The sequence below is a fragment of the Felis catus genome, chromosome E3 (assembly GCF_018350175.1).
Source record: "Felis catus isolate Fca126 chromosome E3, F.catus_Fca126_mat1.0, whole genome shotgun sequence".
Taxonomy (NCBI): domain Eukaryota; kingdom Metazoa; phylum Chordata; class Mammalia; order Carnivora; family Felidae; genus Felis; species Felis catus.
In genome coordinates, this window is record NC_058383.1 from 26,552,116 (window position 1) to 26,569,232 (window position 17,117).

The following is a 17,117-nucleotide window of genomic DNA, read 5'->3' on the forward strand; positions in this document are numbered from 1 at the left end:
AGTTTCCAGACCTTCTGGAGGTTGAGTGATCCATGTGACTCAAAGCCCCCTCACCCTCATAAGTCACATTGTTATACTTTCTGGTGTGTCCCAAAGCCTCCAGGTGAACAAGGACACTTTTACTAGGCACGACATTCTGAGACTTTAGAGATTACCTTCCAGAGGCTGAGGGAAAAGGCCAGACCTGTATTGGGCAAAGTGAAATTATTTATAATTTTACAAAAATAAATATATTTTTATATTTTGAGTCTTCAGTGGCTATTTAGTTGAGAGTTTGGTGATTAAAAATGAGTAACAAAGAATTCATTAATAGATAATTAAGATTTGGTGTTATAGATAATATAAGAAATTCTATTAACTGTTAATATTTCAGTGTTGCCAAACTGAAGTCAACTCATAATTTCGGCATGCTGGTTCAGTTCTGTTTTTACTAAGTTTGAATTATTTTATCTTGTGGGAAGAGTTTCAAAGAATGAAGTCGTGAGCCTCCCAAATGAATTTTGTAGCCATTGACATATTTTAGAGCATAGTTTCACCTTGTCTTGTATCCCTCATGAAAGCATGTCTGAATCCAGGTGAGTAACAGGCATCATAGGGATAACCTTGAATTTATTTGTAAAAGATAAATCATTTTCAAGTGTATTAACTTTTACTAACGATGAACTCCCAGCATATTGTACAGCTACTTTATGACAGTGACACTATCTTTGTGCACCATTGCTTTAGGGAATAAACGCATTCCCACCTCATTGGCTTAAGTGCAAATCTCATTTCCTGGTTGATATCCATTACAAATTAGATCTCACTGTGAGAGCAAAATCCCTCCATAAGCCTACTTAAAAACAACTTGAAGCAATATGATGCTTATTCCAGTGGCACCACTAGGTGTGGTGTTTGCATCAAGTCATTTTGGGGTGCTTTTGGGAAATGCTTCATGATAGGGAATTCCCTGACTTCATACTTTTGAGAGTGGTGCTTTTTCCCCCCTCCCTTTGGTTGCTTTTTAGTGCTTACAAGAACTGGATAAGACCACATGTAGCCAGGAGATACTGTCCCCTAGCACATGCTGGATTGTTGATGTGAGGTCTGAGGATGTGCGTCATTCAAAATGAATGACCTCTCAGATTTATTACTTTTTCTGTATGTTGAGAATAGTTAACTAAATGAGCGGTAACGAGATTTGCATGTGATTTGTATGTTATAGTTAACATTTAAATTCTCTTATGTAACTAAAAAGTTTTTGGTATCCACCTTAAGCTTCTCTGTCTTCTAAGGCATAGAGCGGCTTTCCATCTCAGTTTTTGCTTCAGCATATGAACCCTAGAGGGCCATAGTACAACTAAAAGCACCTAACCCATGAGTGATATTTGCTTCATGTTTGAACAACAAATGTTTTAACCCACTGTCTTCACTAATATTGTAACTACTGTCTTACAGATTGACTTGATGCAAAACATCACAAAGGCTCCATATTATACAGTATGCGATTTTTGAGGTATGAGCTTTAGAAACTTACCTCTCATGTGGCATGTACATCAGGCTTTAACTTCAGTTTAATGATTTGGGGGAAATTTATGCATTTCTTTTTTTTTTTCTCTCTCTCTCTCTCTCTCCATAATATTTTTAGAGTATTAAAGGGGCTGTGGAGGTATTTTTGGATCCTTGCTAGTATGATTCTTAGTTTTAACAGATACATTTTCTCTTATCACTAAACTGAGACACTAATGCTGGCAGATGATAGCTTTTTCAGCTCTTATAACTGGCTTAACATTTATGCCTGCCTCTTTGAATTCAAATCTGTATTTTATGCCTTTGATTGCTTCATTTTAAGTGCTCATTTCCGTTCGTTAACAGTTTTCTATTTATTGGACTGGGTGGTCTTGTTGGTGCTAACAGCCGGATACTGACTTTTTTTTGAGACCTAAGCAGTCTAGATATTAAAAAATGGAGATTTCATATAAATGCTGAGCCATTTTGTGCTTTGGGGTTCAAACTACCTATAACTTGAATTCTGGTTGGAAATGTTTTAATCAGTTTGTATTAAAAGAACTTGGCAACTAGTGAGTTTTTAGACAGTTCTGAGACAGTAGTTCCACCCCAGTGAATATCTTTGTTCTTTTCTGAAAACCCAGACTCCCAGTGGGGGATGGGGGTGGGATACTTGGTGTTCATAACTCATGGGATTTTAAAACCTGTATTTCTAATAAATTGGGAAGTTTTGTTGGTAGCAGATTGGTTAATTTGTTCCATGAAGAATTTAAAATCGGCTGCTATATATTGGATGTGAAAGCTTGTTTAATTGTATTCCTGTGCTCTTGAACTAATGTATGATTTGTTTGTTAGACTGGAAATCTTGTGTTTATTTAGTGTTATGGTCTTAATAACCTTGAGCATTCCCTGCAAGCTAAGCATGTCTTACGAATCCATTATCTTATTTAAGCCTCACAACAACTTTATGCATTAGATAGGTATTATCTCCATTTTATGCAAGAAACAGTTGAGGCTTAGAGACTAAGTACCTTGTGCACAGTCCCACTTACCTTTTCAGTGTGGAGCTGGGATTTGAGCCCAGATCTTTTTTTTAATTCATGTTCTCTGCTGCCTTATGTTTACTGCTATGTCACCAGAAAAGTGATACACATACTTAACTCTTAATGGTAAAAGTAGTATATGTAATATATAAACATAATTTAAGCAGGAAATTCAGATATTTAAATATTGGTAGATTTTTGTTATCTTGCTAACATCTTACTTTTCCAGGTTGTGCTAGGTGCCATGTGTATAGACGAGTTCAAAATCTGTCCGAAAAGCTCTTAAGCTCTCTTTTATTTTTCAATTCCCTTTCAGAAATTTATGGTATGTAATGGTTTATTATAGGTACGCACTCAGTGTGCTATTTTTAGAAACACGGGGGATGCCATTACATTCGTTTTAAAAAGCTCTCATGCTCCATTTTGTGTTAATGGTATTTGAATGCTTACAGATTTAGTATGCTTAGAAAAAAAATCCTCATACATTTTTTTTCTTGAAATTCCATAAATTTTATTTTTCCACACCTTGGAAGTACTGAGCCTTGTCGACAAGTGAACCCTGAATGTTTGAAGAAGATACTCCATTATGGAGCCTTAGTTATTGTAGTAGGCTAAGGTTATGAAATTTTATCACGTTTCAGATTAACAGACTTTAGGAATAATTTAGATTTGTGTCACTTATCCAAGTTTCATTGGACCTATTGTTTGCATTCTGTATTAACAGTGGTTTAAATATAGATCAGGGTGTTTAAGCTTATTCAGAGTTGCATGATTAGTATTTTTATGGGTGAGGGTGGAGAAAAGATGATAAATTGAAATATATACACAAACACTGAAGTCACTCTTATATATGAGGGAAGAGCCATGGGGGTTGAGAAATAGGTTAGTTACTGCTCTTGGGCAGTATCCTTAAGTTTCCCAAATAATTGTGGGTTCAGAAGGTGTTTTTAGTACATATCATAAAAGTGATTATTTGTAAGGAAGTTACTCCTTTCTGAAGTAGTATCAATAGGACAGGAGCTTCTTTCTTGGTATTGTCATATGCTGTTGTAGAGTAGTGTGGTCTTATTTCTTGATGCTTTAGGATTGATGGCTGGAGGAATAAGGCTCATGAGAAATCATGAAACACAGCTCCCTGCTTTACAGATGAGGACACTGAGGCATAGAGCTGATCCTCACGTAAGGATAAGGACTACTCTTACCCTGGCCTGCACTACTTGTTTATTAATGTCTAAGTATCAGCGATTATTCTAGACAGTACTTGACTTTTAAGTAGATTATGGACTGCAGCCTTCTAATTCAGCTTCATTGGATTACTGATACCTTATTTTTATTTTTCTCACTCTTTATAATTTTAATAGGTAGTCTCTAGAGTTTAGGAGTCTTCAGTGAAGTCTCCAGTATGTTAAAATAATCTTATTTTCTGGGTAATGTTTTCTTATATCCTATCGAGCTTGCCTTCAAATATCATTCTATAATTACTTTCCCACCAAATAATCAAGTTAGGAATTCAGGGGAGAGAGAGAGGGAATGTCACATTGCCCTTGCCTGATATATTGCCTGTGCTTTTTATTTTTACGACTGGGAAGATGGTAATTTTCCCACTGATTAACCATTCCTAGGAGGAGAGCTTAGGAAGAATTCCTTTTATCACATCATGTGAAGAGAATCGTGGACCAGGGTAACCAACTGTCTTAGTTTGCCTTGAACTGAGGGGATTCCTCAGACACGAGATTTCACTGCTAAAATCGTTAACTTTCAAGCACAGCAGGATGAGTTGGTCACTCTAATCCTGGTAGTTATGTGTGTGTCTGAATGGGTCTATAAAATGGAAGGGGCTGAAAGCTAGCATTTCATTCATTGATAATCCTTTCCCCGTTGAAAGATTCATTTGAAATTGGAGTGCTTATTTATAATAGTAATGAAAAAAATTAGAATGGTAGGAGAGTCTTGAATGAAAAGATGTATGATTTGGGCTATTAAAATATTTGTTTAAAGTTTAATCTCATGCTCTTCTCTCTTTACAGAACTGACAGTGCATCAGCCGACCCAGATACATTAAAATATTCTTCATCCAGAGATAGGGGTGGGCCTTCTTCTTATGGACTGCAACCTTCCAATTCAGCTGTGGTGTCTCGGCAAAGGCACGATGATACCAGAGTTCACACTGACATTCAGAATGACGAAAAGGGTATATATGCTTTCTTACTGTTAGAGGCATGTTTTTTTTTGTTTGTTTGGTTTTTAACCTACCAGCCTTCCTCTTGCTCCCTCTTTCCCTCTTTCTTTCTCCCCTACTTTTTTCTTTTAATATGTTTAAAATAAAAATATTGGGGCACCTGAGTGGCTCAGTCAGTTTGGCATGCAACTTCAGCTCAGGTCATGATCTCACAGCTTGTGGGTTCAAGCCCCGTGTCAGGCTCTGTGCTGACAGCTCAGAGCCTAGAGCCTGCTTCTTGGATTCTGTGTCTCCCTCTCTCTGCCCCTCCCCCACTCACGCTCAGTCTCTCTCAAAAAGAAATGAAACATCAAAAAAAATTTTTTTTAAATATAAATATTTTTACAGTGCTTTTTTTGAAACTTCATAATAAATTTACCCCTTTCATTTAGAAAAATTTAAATGTGGGGCACCTGGGTGGCTCAGTCGGTTAAGCGTCTGACTTTGGCTCAGGGCATGATCTCGTGGTTCATGGGTTTGAGCCCTGCATCAGGCTCTGTGCTGACAGCTCAGAGCCTTGAGCCTGCTTCAGATTGTGTCTCCTTCTCTCTCTGCCCCTCCTCCACTTGTGCTCTGTCTCTCTCTCTCAAAAATAAACAAACATTTAAAACAAAAAAAGAAAAAATTTAAATGTTCTTTTCGTACATTAAAACAATTTTTTTAAATGGTTTATTTTTGAGAGAGAGAGAGAACAAAGAGAGGAAGGGCAGAAGGAGAGGGAGACACAGAATCCAAGAAGCAGGCTCCAGGCTCTGAGCTGTCAGCGCGCAGAGCCTGACATGGGGCTTGAACTTGTGAACCAAAAGATCATGACCTGAGCTGAAGTCAGATGCTTCACTGACTGAGCCACCAGGGCCACCCCCCCCTTTTTTAATTTTTTTAAATTCTTTTCATACATTAGAATACACATAACGTGGTTTCCTTGCTGCCCAAAATACACTATTATCATAAAGGCTGAGGTTTCCTGACTAGTCTGTCCTCTAAACTTCTAAAAGTTTTTTTTGGTAATTTTTATAGAGAGAGCACATGCACATGAGTCAGGAGGGGCAAAGGGAGCGTGAGAGAGAATTTTAAGTAGACTCCATGCCCATTGCTGAGTCTGACACTGGGCTTGATCTCACAACCATGAGATCACGACCTGAGCCAATACCAAGAATCAGATGCTCAGCCGACTAACTCACCCAGGTGCCCCTGAAAAGTTTTTTTTTTTTTTTTTTAATTTTTAATGTTTATTTTTGGGAAAGAGAATGTGAGCGGGGGAGGGGCAGAGAGAAAGGGAGACACAGAATCTGAAGCAGGCTCCAGGCTCTGAGCTGTCAGTACAGATCCTGATGTGGGGCTCAAACTCACAAACTGTGAGATCATGACCTGAGCTGAAGTCGGACGCTTAACCGACTGAGCCACCCGGGTGCCCCTAAAAAGTTTTAAAGTGCAAAATCTGACTTTGGTTTTCATTTCTCTTCTTCCTTGGGTGCACAGAATGAAACCAAAAGGACTTCAAGGCAGGCAGCACAGGGGGAGAGTAGGAGAAACAGAGGCTGGTTGAGCTGCTTGCAGAGGGGTTGTAAGATCCTGGACTATCGGGAATTGATTGAGTAAAACAAAGAGCCCTATTAAAATAATGTAAATATTGCTGGTTGTAGGTGGCTACAGTGTCAATGGAGGATCTGGGGAAAATACTTATGGTCGGAAGTCGTTGGGGCAAGAGCTGAGAGTTAACAATGTGACCAGCCCTGAGTTCACCAGTATTCAGCATGGCAGTCGTGCGTTAGCCATCAAAGACATGAGGAAATCACAGGGTAAGATTGGGCAAACTGGGGACCAGTCACAAATGCCTCCACAAATCTCCTCTTTTTCCTGGCCACCTTATTTCTTACTAATGTTTTGCACATACATGAGTTGGTTAGTTTACTTCAAGTTGAAAAACATGTATAGGTGATAATTGTTGGCATTCTTTTGTGAACTGTTTCTTAGACTAAATTCTCATAGGAAAGGTTTTAATACTTTTTAGACTACACTTTCCAGAGAATTCTCTTAAGATTAGAATACTAGCTAAGATCTAAAGAAGGGATTTTCCTGATTATAGTAGATGATGAATGTATGGTGTGTGATGGGCTCTTACAAGTCCTTTAACTCTAGGGTCTGTAGGCAATATGGTTATAAAAGGAGTGGGCACTTTTCTAAAGTTAAATAAATGGATCCCACCTTCTGCCTTGTAACACAGCCCCGCTGAATAGGTAAAGTGCCTTGAATGATGATTACAGGTAATGATGATCATTATTTTTCTAGAAGAAATTTATTTTTTTTTTTTTAATTTTTTTTTTTTCAACATTTATTTATTTTTGGGATAGAGAGAGACAGAGCATGAACGGGGGAGGGGCAGAGAGAGGGAGACACAGAATCGGAAACAGGCTCCAGGCTCTGAGCCATCAGCCCAGAGCCCGACGCGGGGCTCGAACTCACGGATTGCGAGATCGTGACCTGGCTGAAGTCGGACGCTTAACCGACTGCGCCACCCAGGCGCCCCTAGAAGAAGTTTATTTTGTTGGTAAAGCTAAGCATGAAATTTTTGAAGTTTCTGACGTAAAAACTTTGTTGGATATAGTCACTCTTAGGTCCTTTAGTTATGACCATTTGTTTCCATGGGGTGTGTGTATGTGTGTGTGTTGTGTGTATCTTGGCAAGTATCTTTATGCATACAGCTTGTGTGTGTGTGTATGGCTTTTAAAAAATGATTTATTTTGGATAAATTTTCAGATGTGGACCCACTAGTCAAAGGGTGTGCTGATTTTTAAAAAGTGTTTGATGTCCTTGACCTTGGTATGCTAGAAGCTAGAAGGTGACCCCAAAGCTAATTTAATTTAGTCCAGTTCTTTCTCCTCGCAGGCTCAGAGTTAAGTAACTTGGCCAGTGGCAGAGTTGTAAATGGAGCTTAGTTTTCTTGGCTTTTAACCTAATGACATTTTCAGTGTCCATTTTTACTGAACTACTCACTGGGCCAGGGGTCTTAAAAAAATCCTATCCTTCTCTCAGATAATTAGTTTTATTATTGAAAATTTTTCATGCCTTAGAAATGAAACTATCAGAGCCTTTAATTTAGTTTGTTTTGACTGTACATTGGTTAATCAATAACCAATGCACAGCTGAAAATTTAAAAAGAAAAATTTAGTACTTAAATGTATTTTATTGGCAGTAACCAGCGTTGTTTGAGCTTTCTTATTTGTTCTTGTCATTAAAAAAGGGAAGAGAAGTTCTGGTTTGCCACTTCCCTAGTAGCAGCATGCCATGCACGTGGTAGCTGGTGATTAGACATTTGTTGAACTGAATGTGTGATTGCAGTTCACAAAAACTTTGTCTTAGGAAAATGATGATAATGTGACCAAGAGAATTCCCTCCACTGGTTACCAAGTGAGAAATGGAAGCATATAGCCTCCTTCTGCCCGGTCGAGACTTTATCCGTAATCTGTAGAAGTCTCTTACCTGTACTTATGCTGGATGTTGAAGAGTTTGGAATAGATCTGAAGAAAGCAATTTCTAATCCTCTTTTCTCTCTCAGCTGGTCCTCTGGAATGAGGTGTTTGCTTAGGTTTATCTTTTGAGGGTCTGCTTTGTACCCAGCACTCTGATGGAATTTGGTTTATAGTGACAAATAAAAGTGTGATGGGACCTGCATTCAGTTGAACTTTTATTGTTCAGTGTACTGTGATTTTTGACGTACTTTGAAATATTTGGGCTGGAGGGTTTCTGTTTGTCTCTTGTTCACGTTAACGTTTTTGTGAACCTTAATCACACGTTCAGTTCAACAAATGTCTGATCACCAGCTACCATGTACAAGGCATGCCGCTGCTAGGGAAGTGGCAAACCAGAACTTCTCTTCCCTTTTTTTTTTTTTTTTAATTTTTTTTTAACGTTTATTTATTTTTGAGACAGAGAGAGACAGAGCATGAACAGGGGAGGGGCAGAGAGAGAGGGAGACACAGAATCGGAAACAGGCTCCAGGCTCTGAGCTGTCAGCATAGAGCCCGACGCGGGGCTCGAACTCACGGACCGCGAGATCGTGACCTGAGCCGAAGTCGGACGCTCAACCGACCGAGCCACCCAGGCGCCCCTTCTCTTCTCTTTTTTAATGACAAGGGATGCTCACTGAGAAACAAATGCTTATTTTCACAGAGCGATCGATGTCTTATTCTGATGAGTCTCGACTGTCGAATCTTCTTCGGAGGATCACCCGGGAAGATGACAGAGACCGAAGACTGGCTACTGTAAAGCAGTTGAAAGAATTTATTCAGCAACCAGAAAATAAGTTGGTGAGTACAGTATAGAAATGTTGATAACTTTGTGTTTCCATAATAAAGTAGATAATGCTACCTGGAGTGGTTTAAGAAGGGAAAAGATTTGCTTCTAAGGAGAAAATGGCAGGGATTCCTTATTCCTGGTTGACTTGGCCTGTGTTATGGTGATCGAGAACTTAATGACCCTGCTGTGTAATTTACCTGCCATTGTTGGATCTACATTGGTATCTTCTGCAATAAAGTGCTTTTAATGTTTAGTCCATTTATTTTGTTGCCCTCAGAATTGTTTTTCTGTATGCTAGGACAGACCGTCTCTTTGTTTTTCATATGTGAAGTTGGGGTGGAGGTTACATATTATATTCATGGGTAGGTATGCCCTAGTGGCCAGGGCTAAATAAATGGAAAAACTCTTGAAAGAAAAACGTTCAGGAGCAGTTACAAATACACTCTGAGTAATTCTCCTAATGTGAAATTAAGAACTTGATGTGGAGCAGGAAAAGATTAATGAGAACGGCATGGTGAGTCAAATAATATTTGGTTCAAATAAGTTTTCTGCCTCCCCCCCATTTTATTATGAGACATTTCAAATATATGGCAAATTGAAATTGAATATCATATGTCTGCCATCTAAATTCTGTCATTAATGTGTGTCATATGTGACATGTTGCTTTGTCATTTATCTTTTCACCTCTCCATCTGTCACTTTTTTTTTTTTGAGCATAAGTAAAAAAAGCTTTTTGAGTTTATTTTTTCATTGATGATCATGGTGGTACATAGGAACGGATACATTTCAGAATCTGAATGGAAATTTGTAACACTCCTGATAATTGGGGACTGGGAATAATAAGAAAAGGAAGGTGTGCTGTTTGATTAGAATTTGGAGGGGAACATGAGTAAAAAGTATACAGTGTTACTGAAAGTATAGGAATTCAAATTTTTTATAAATTTTTTTTTAAAGGTACTAGTTAAACAATTGGATAATATCTTGGCTGCTGTACATGATGTGCTTAATGAAAGGTAAGTAACTATGGGTAATTTGAAGTTTTTAAAATGCACTTTTAGAAATTATTTAAAAATATACAAGAAGATAAACTCATTGGTGGCTTCATTTATGAATATCTACTTAATGTTTCATTGTGTTGCCATCTTTATCGGTGTTAAAGCATTTATATGTTAATTTCCATTGAGTATGAATGGAATCCACTTGAAAAGAAATGCCATTCTTTTTTTTTTTTTTTTCCCCTAATTTGTCAACTTGACTGAGTAATTGAGCATTGACTTGTGGAATGACGTAGACTCTTAATGCTGGCATGAATGAATGCAATTACCTTTTGTAAACTAGAGAATTTTGAAACTGCTTAGAGAATAGAGGTGAAAGGGAGCTTCCTTCTTTGGGCAACAGTGCATTCACACCATCTGTTCTACGAGGCTACTGGGGTTCTCCACAAAGGTGTGCAGTCTATTCTTCGTATGGTGATTCCCAAAGAATTGCAGTGTTGGAAAGCACCAAAAACTCATCTCAGCAGGTCACGAACCTTACTGCTTTTTGATGGTTTCATTTTATATAGTTATTAATATACTTAAATCAGTGCTGTTATCCTTTTAAGTTTGTTGCGTTTTTTAACTGTTACCATTTCCTATCTTATAGTCCTTACCTACTGAACACTACATTGTATATAGTTATTTGTAGTATGTTTTATCTGATCCTTTGTTGCTGCCCTTTTCTGTGAATCATTTAATGTAGTTTGAGATGGAATTTGAAGGCTGAATTTTAGTATCTCTGGCCCTTTCCTTACTGTTTGTAAATAATTGATCCTGCAAAAGAAAATCTAATGTCTAACAAAGATGCTTTTGGGCACTGGGATAGAATAGAGAACACATTTAAAGATAAAATTTCAACCTTTTATGTAGTTTGAATAGAAAAATTTGAAAAATCATTGAAGACATTCTTTTGTAAAATGTGTCATTCTTGTCATCTTTGAAATGTTAAGCCTTTTGTGTGTTTTGTTTTGTTTGCATTGAAATAAACAGTAGCAAATTGCTTCAGGAGTTGAGACAGGAGGGAGCTTGCTGTCTTGGCCTTCTTTGTGCTTCTCTGAGCTATGAGGCTGAGAAGATCTTCAAATGGATTTTTAGCAAATTTAGCTCATCTACAAAAGATGAAGTTAAACTCCTCTACTTATGTGCCACCTACAAAGCATTAGAGACTGTAGGAGAAAAGAAAGCCTTTTCATCTGTAATGCAGGTAAGAATGAAGGGGAAAACCGATGTACTGAGGAAGAAAATTTTTTAACAACTTCCCAACAATGTTTTTGGAGGGAAGCTTGGAGAAGGGAAACTTAGAAAAGGGGTTATTTACTGGTAGTAAATATGATATGAGTAACATTTCTCTTTCTGAGTTTGAGTGAAGGATACACATTAAAGGTAGATTTAAAATAAGTTAGGGGCACCTGGCTGGCTTGTCGGAAGAGCATATGACTCTTGATCTCGGGGTTGTGAGTTCGAGCCCCATGTTGGGGGTAGAGATTACTGAAATAAAAAACTTAAAAAAAGTTGGGTTTTTTTTTGTTTTTTTTTTTTAATCTTTTAGCATGTTTGAAGCTTTCCTTTGAATTTGCTTAGTAACAGAATCATTTGCTGATATGAAAATAGAGACTTGATGAGGAAGCTGGATAGGAGGACACTCAATGGTTTTTGAGGGAGACAAACTGAACAGCAGCACTCACTCTAGGACTTTTTAGGTTTGATAATGTGCCAAAAATTCTTACTCCAGGTGATATACAATAAATTTGTATAAATGAAAACCAAAACTACTTAGTTTTATTTCACTTTGGTGTATCTGAATATATTAAAAGATCACTCTCAATTTAATTTTGAGCAAAATTACAAGCAATTAAATTTTTGTTGACTAATCATGTTTTTAAAAATTAGAGTTTGGTATGGTTTGAGAATATCAGTTAACTTTTATTTATATGCGCTCTTTACAATTCATGATATGCTTTATTTTACTAAAGTCACTTTCAAAAATAGTTACATTCTGGGGCACCTGGGTGGCTCACTCGGTTAAGTGTCTGACTCTTGATTTTAGCTCAGGTCATGATCTCACAGCACAGAGCTTGACAGCATGGAGCCTGCTTGGGATTCTCTCCTTCTCTGCCCCTCCCCTATTAATGTGCTGTCTGTCTCTGTCTCTCTCAAAAATAAACTTAAAAAAAAAAAGATTATAACTATTTTTTTAAGTTTATTTATTTATTTTGAGAGAGAGTGTGAGGGTGCGCGGACGAGCGCGAGTGGGATGGACTGAGAGGGAGAGAGAGAATCAATCCCAAGCAGGCTCCAGGCTGTCAGCAAGGAGCCCAACTCAGGGCTTGATCCCACAAACATGAGATTGACCTGAGCCAAAACCAAGAGTTGGACACTCAACCAGCCGAGCTACCCAGGTGCCCCTGTTTTGAAAATTTTCAAATCCATGGGAAAACGTGGACCAGTATAATACCCATATGTCCTTTATCTAGATTTGTTACTTACTAACATTTTGCTACATTTGTTTTATTTCTGCACACACAGGAGCGCATACTTTTTTGTTGAACCGTTTGAAAATAAATTACACGCTTCACGATAGTTCACCCTCAACATGCATCTTATAAGAATAAGGCTATTCTCTTATGTAACAACAAAATTATTATTATACCTAAGAAAATTTTATTACAGAATGCAGTCCAAATTTAAACTTCTGCCGTTAAGATACCTTTTACAGCTTTTGTCTTACCTGACCCAGGATTCCATCAGGACCCGTGTATTGTTTGGTAGCGTGCCTCTGTACTCTCACTCAATTAGAATGGCTTACATCTTTTTGTTCTTATTTTTGGAATGTTCTACTTTGTGTGTTTGATTGCTCTTTCCTGACTTTAAACATTTTGGTCATGAGTCCTTCATGGGTTCATCCTTACTCTTGCAACCCACCACCAGCAGGCACATAACTGCAGATTGTCTTACTGTCAGAGGGAAAGAGTGTTCACCTGGTTGAGGTGATGACCACCAGAGTCTTCCCATTGTGGAGGCTTGTTTTTCTCCCTTTGTAATTGGTCAGTAATTTGGGCATGATACCTTGACACCTTCTGAATATCCTTTTTTTTAGTATATTTCACTCAGTGATTTTGGCACCCATTCGTATTCTTTACCCATATAGATTCTAACTGCAAAATGTTAGGTGCTTTTCCAATTCTAGCATTTTTTCTATAGTTGCAACCTCATTTTTTTTTTTTTTTTTTTTTTTTTTTTTTTGGTAAAGAAGAGCTTTTCTTTTTAGGAAAAAAAATGGTTTCTGACAGCTGCAAGATAATTGTATCAGTGGTCTGCCTTACATTTGTTTAAAAAATAGAACGGTATATAGTGGTGACATGAGCCCACATGTCTGTCATTCATGTGTTGGGGCCATGTTAATCTCTGTGTCTTTCAAATTTGAAGCAAGCGCTGATATCTTTTTTTTTTTTTAATTTTTTTTTTCAACGTTTATTTATTTTTGGGACAGAGAGAGACAGAGCATGAACAGGGGAGGGGCAGAGAGAGAGGGAGACACAGAATCGGAAACAGGCTCCAGGCTCCGAGCCATCAGCCCAGAGCCCGACGCGGGGCTCGAACTCACGGACTGCGAGATCGTGACCTGGCTGAAGTCGGACGCTTAACCGACTGCGCCACCCAGGCGCCCCCAAGTGCTAATATCTTAAAGCATAAATTACATAAAATTTGCTATGGATTTTGAATTGGAGAGTAATTGTAGTACTTTAAGGAAAAGTTTTCCAAGCACATCTTAGTTTTATACTTGAAATATAATCAAGTCCATGGTATTAAGCAGAGCACTTAGGAATAATGTGAATGGACGTTACTTAGGAAATATTTTAAGAGACATTAAATACGATGAAACAGTACTTATTTTCAGCCTAATCTTAGTGGAATGAAATGCTTTCAACTTTATTTGGAGCTAAAACTGTGAACTTTGTTTTCTTTGGTACTATAGTCAATTTTAGATAAAGTTACTAATAAATAATGAACCCAGTATGCTTGTTTTCTCTGTGTTTTGAATACTCATGATTTAAAACTTTTATTTTTTAGCTTGTAATGACCAGCCTACAGTCCATTCTTGAAAACGTGGATACACCAGAATTACTTTGCAAATGTGTCAAGTGCATTCTTTTGGTGGCTCGATGTTACCCTCATATTTTCAGCACTAATTTTAGGGTGAGTTCCCTGACCCTCTCTGTTTAGGTGATGATGTGAAGGGTTGGTTGTATGTATAGGGACCTTGGGAATCAGAGAAAACAAAGCTTCTGATTGTTAAAGTGTAATCAGTGATACTAGAGGGTCTAGGATAGAATGGTCCAGTAATAACTATTTTTGTAAATACTATCTGTACTTTCTGACATTAATGCCTTAAAATATTTAAAGAAAAAAAATACTTCCTCAAGGTCATAAACAAAGTTCCATTATTCTCTTGCCCTGCCCCCCCCCCCCCAAGTTTATATAATGTCAAATAGGTCGAACACAGACACTTTTGCTAGGATTGCTTACTCTGAAATTCTGAAATGGTCCACAGGAGGGATAGCAGTTAGACCTTAAAATGATTAGCCCTTTTCTCTGTGTCTCCACACAGGATACAGTTGATATATTAGTTGGATGGCATATAGATCATACTCAGAAACCTTCACTTACACAGCAGGTGTCTGGTAAGTTATTCAGCATATACCAATCATTTAAGTATTGTGGGAAGGAGCTCTGGTTCCTCAGAGTCCAGCTGTTAATAGTATTTCTTTCCTAATGTAAGAAAAAGAATTGCTTCCCAGAAATATTTTGGTTATTATAAATGAACATTGCTTGTTAGCAAAATCTGTCCTTTCAAAGCAAGATTGTGTACTTAGTAGTTCGTAGGGGAGGGTAGAGATAGGTTGTAATTGCACCTGTGAGAAATTGAAAGGACTTCGCCCTAGTCACTTGGGGTGGGTGCTGGTAGGAGGTGGTGTTGCAGGGGCAGTACTCCTAAGTGTAGAATGAAATCCTGGATATTTGTGACCTGTTTTTCTGGATCCGTTTGGAGAACTCTAAATGATAAAGACAAATTTTTTCATTTGTTTTGAGTTAAATGAATGACTAGCACAATTCGTTTGGACATTTTGGCTTGTTTCAGGTGCTAATGGTTTCTTTCTCTTAGCTTAATTGGTGCCATAACCTGCTGAACATAGGATATGACACTGAGAGTGGGTCTGACCCATTTCCACTGGGGAGATGAGTGGACACCTTTGGTGGGTGGTTGTGGCTCTGGAGTAGAAAGCCAGGCTGGTGGTAGATTGTGGCATTTTACTCTAAGCCACGTGTATAGTGACAATATGAAAAATAAGGACGCAGATAACACATTTTAATTTCTGGAGACTGTTCATTTTTGCAGCGTTAAAAGACATTGGTAATCATGATCAGCTTATTTAACAGTTAACAGTCCTAATTTTATGAAATAAGGTATTTTTTAAGGATATACAACCTGAAAGTCCTAACTTTTAAAACAAGGCTTTTAAGATACTATTTTTAACTTGGATTTTTTGTTTTTCTTTTTCAAAATTTTTGTATGTTTCTTAGGATGGTTGCAGAGTTTAGAGCCATTTTGGGTGGCTGATCTTGCATTTTCTACCACCCTTCTTGGTCAGTTTCTAGAGGATATGGAGGCATATGCTGAGGTGAGTATATAGAAACCTGAGTTATTTCCTAAGATTTCAGTTAAGAACAAGACAGAAATCTTAAACAGTGCTAGATTGATTGATTTATTGATTGATTTTGAAGTTTATTTATTTATTTTGAGAGAGAGAGAGAGAGAATCTCAAGCACGCTCCACACTGTCAGTACAAAGACTGAGTGAGGGGCTCGAATCCACAAGCCGTGAGATCGTGACCTGAGCCAAAATCAGAGGTCAGATGCTCAACCGACTGACCCATTCAGACACACGTAGATTTATTTTTAAAATAATTCAGACCACTTGACGTTTGAATAGAAATTACAAGACAGTTAAAATATTTTAATTTTTTTTTTTAGATGTGTGTTTTTGTTTTTTAATTTTTAAAGAGTGTGAGCCAGGGAGAAGGGCAGAGGGGAGAGAGAGAGAGATAGGATCTCAAGCAGGCTTCATACTCAGTGTGGAGCCCAAAGTGGGGCTTGATCCCATAACTCTGGGATCATGACCTGAATCAAAATCAAGAGTCAGATGCTCAGCCAACAGAGCCACCCACGTGTCCCTTACATGGTGTTTTTAAGTTACCAGCTGCATTACCGGAAAGACTGAAAGAAAAATAGCAGGACTTATTTTGCAAAACTTGAAATAATTCTGGTTGCTAGTAGTTTTCTGAAGACATTTTCTGTAGTTCATTTTTATTTTCTGTTACTAAAAGTATTAAAAGTAAAGTGAATTGATATTGTATACAAGCCTCTAAAGACTTTTCTTTCACATACACTGAGGATCTTGGGTCATGCTTTGGAGGATAAGCCTTGGCTTCAGCACTCTGCAGTTGTATAAGTGCAGTGCGTCCACTTTAAGGGTCCTGCTCAAGTCTCTGTTATTGGGTCTTGGGTTTCCTGGCCCACTGCTCATGACTTAAATCGGCCATGTCCTGTGTGAACCTCTGTGTTTCTTCTCTACTCAGAACTGCCATGATTCTTGTGTGGTGTTTGAGGCTCCCATAATGATTCAGCTTTGTCTTTGCTATTTTGAGCCTTTCAGAGAAGAATGAAGGGAGTATTTTGCTTGTATGTGTTTCTTTGCCTCCACACTTAGAATATCTTTGTTCCTGGCCTGCCTTTAAAGCTGATCTGTATCAGTGAAGCTGCCCATTTTAGTTTGTAACAGTTCTCTCCCCCCCCAACCCCCCTCTGGTATTTATAAGATCTCATTCCCTTCAATTATTTCGGTGCCTAATTATATGTAGGTGTATGTGGGTTCTAGTATCCTATTTTTTGCCTATCTTTTTCTTTGAGTATATCTTCTCTCCTTAACTAGATTTGTAAACCAGATTTTATAATTTTTTAACACTTCACTTCCCT

At 37.9% G+C, this 17,117-nt stretch overlaps 1 protein-coding gene across 4 annotated transcripts in view; it reads left to right on the forward strand.

Annotated features, from left to right (window-relative positions):
* The window catches only part of SMG1 (SMG1 nonsense mediated mRNA decay associated PI3K related kinase), a 139,888-nt gene that overhangs the window by 60,238 nt on the left and 62,533 nt on the right, over positions 1-17,117 (forward strand). For 2 of the 4 annotated variants that reach the window (XM_045047987.1, XM_023246642.2), the window contains 9 exons: positions 1,438-1,495; positions 4,559-4,722; positions 6,393-6,548; positions 8,920-9,056; positions 10,000-10,058; positions 11,073-11,286; positions 14,154-14,279; positions 14,692-14,764; positions 15,666-15,763. In XM_045047987.1, the coding sequence (XP_044903922.1) occupies positions 1,482-1,495; positions 4,559-4,722; positions 6,393-6,548; positions 8,920-9,056; positions 10,000-10,058; positions 11,073-11,286; positions 14,154-14,279; positions 14,692-14,764; positions 15,666-15,763 (1,041 nt within the window). In that variant the 5' untranslated portion in view covers positions 1,438-1,481. The remainder of the gene's footprint in view (positions 1-1,437; positions 1,496-4,558; positions 4,723-6,392; positions 6,549-8,919; positions 9,057-9,999; positions 10,059-11,072; positions 11,287-14,153; positions 14,280-14,691; positions 14,765-15,665; positions 15,764-17,117) is intronic. The other 2 variants (XM_023246641.2, XM_023246640.2) reach the window with 1 other exon arrangement.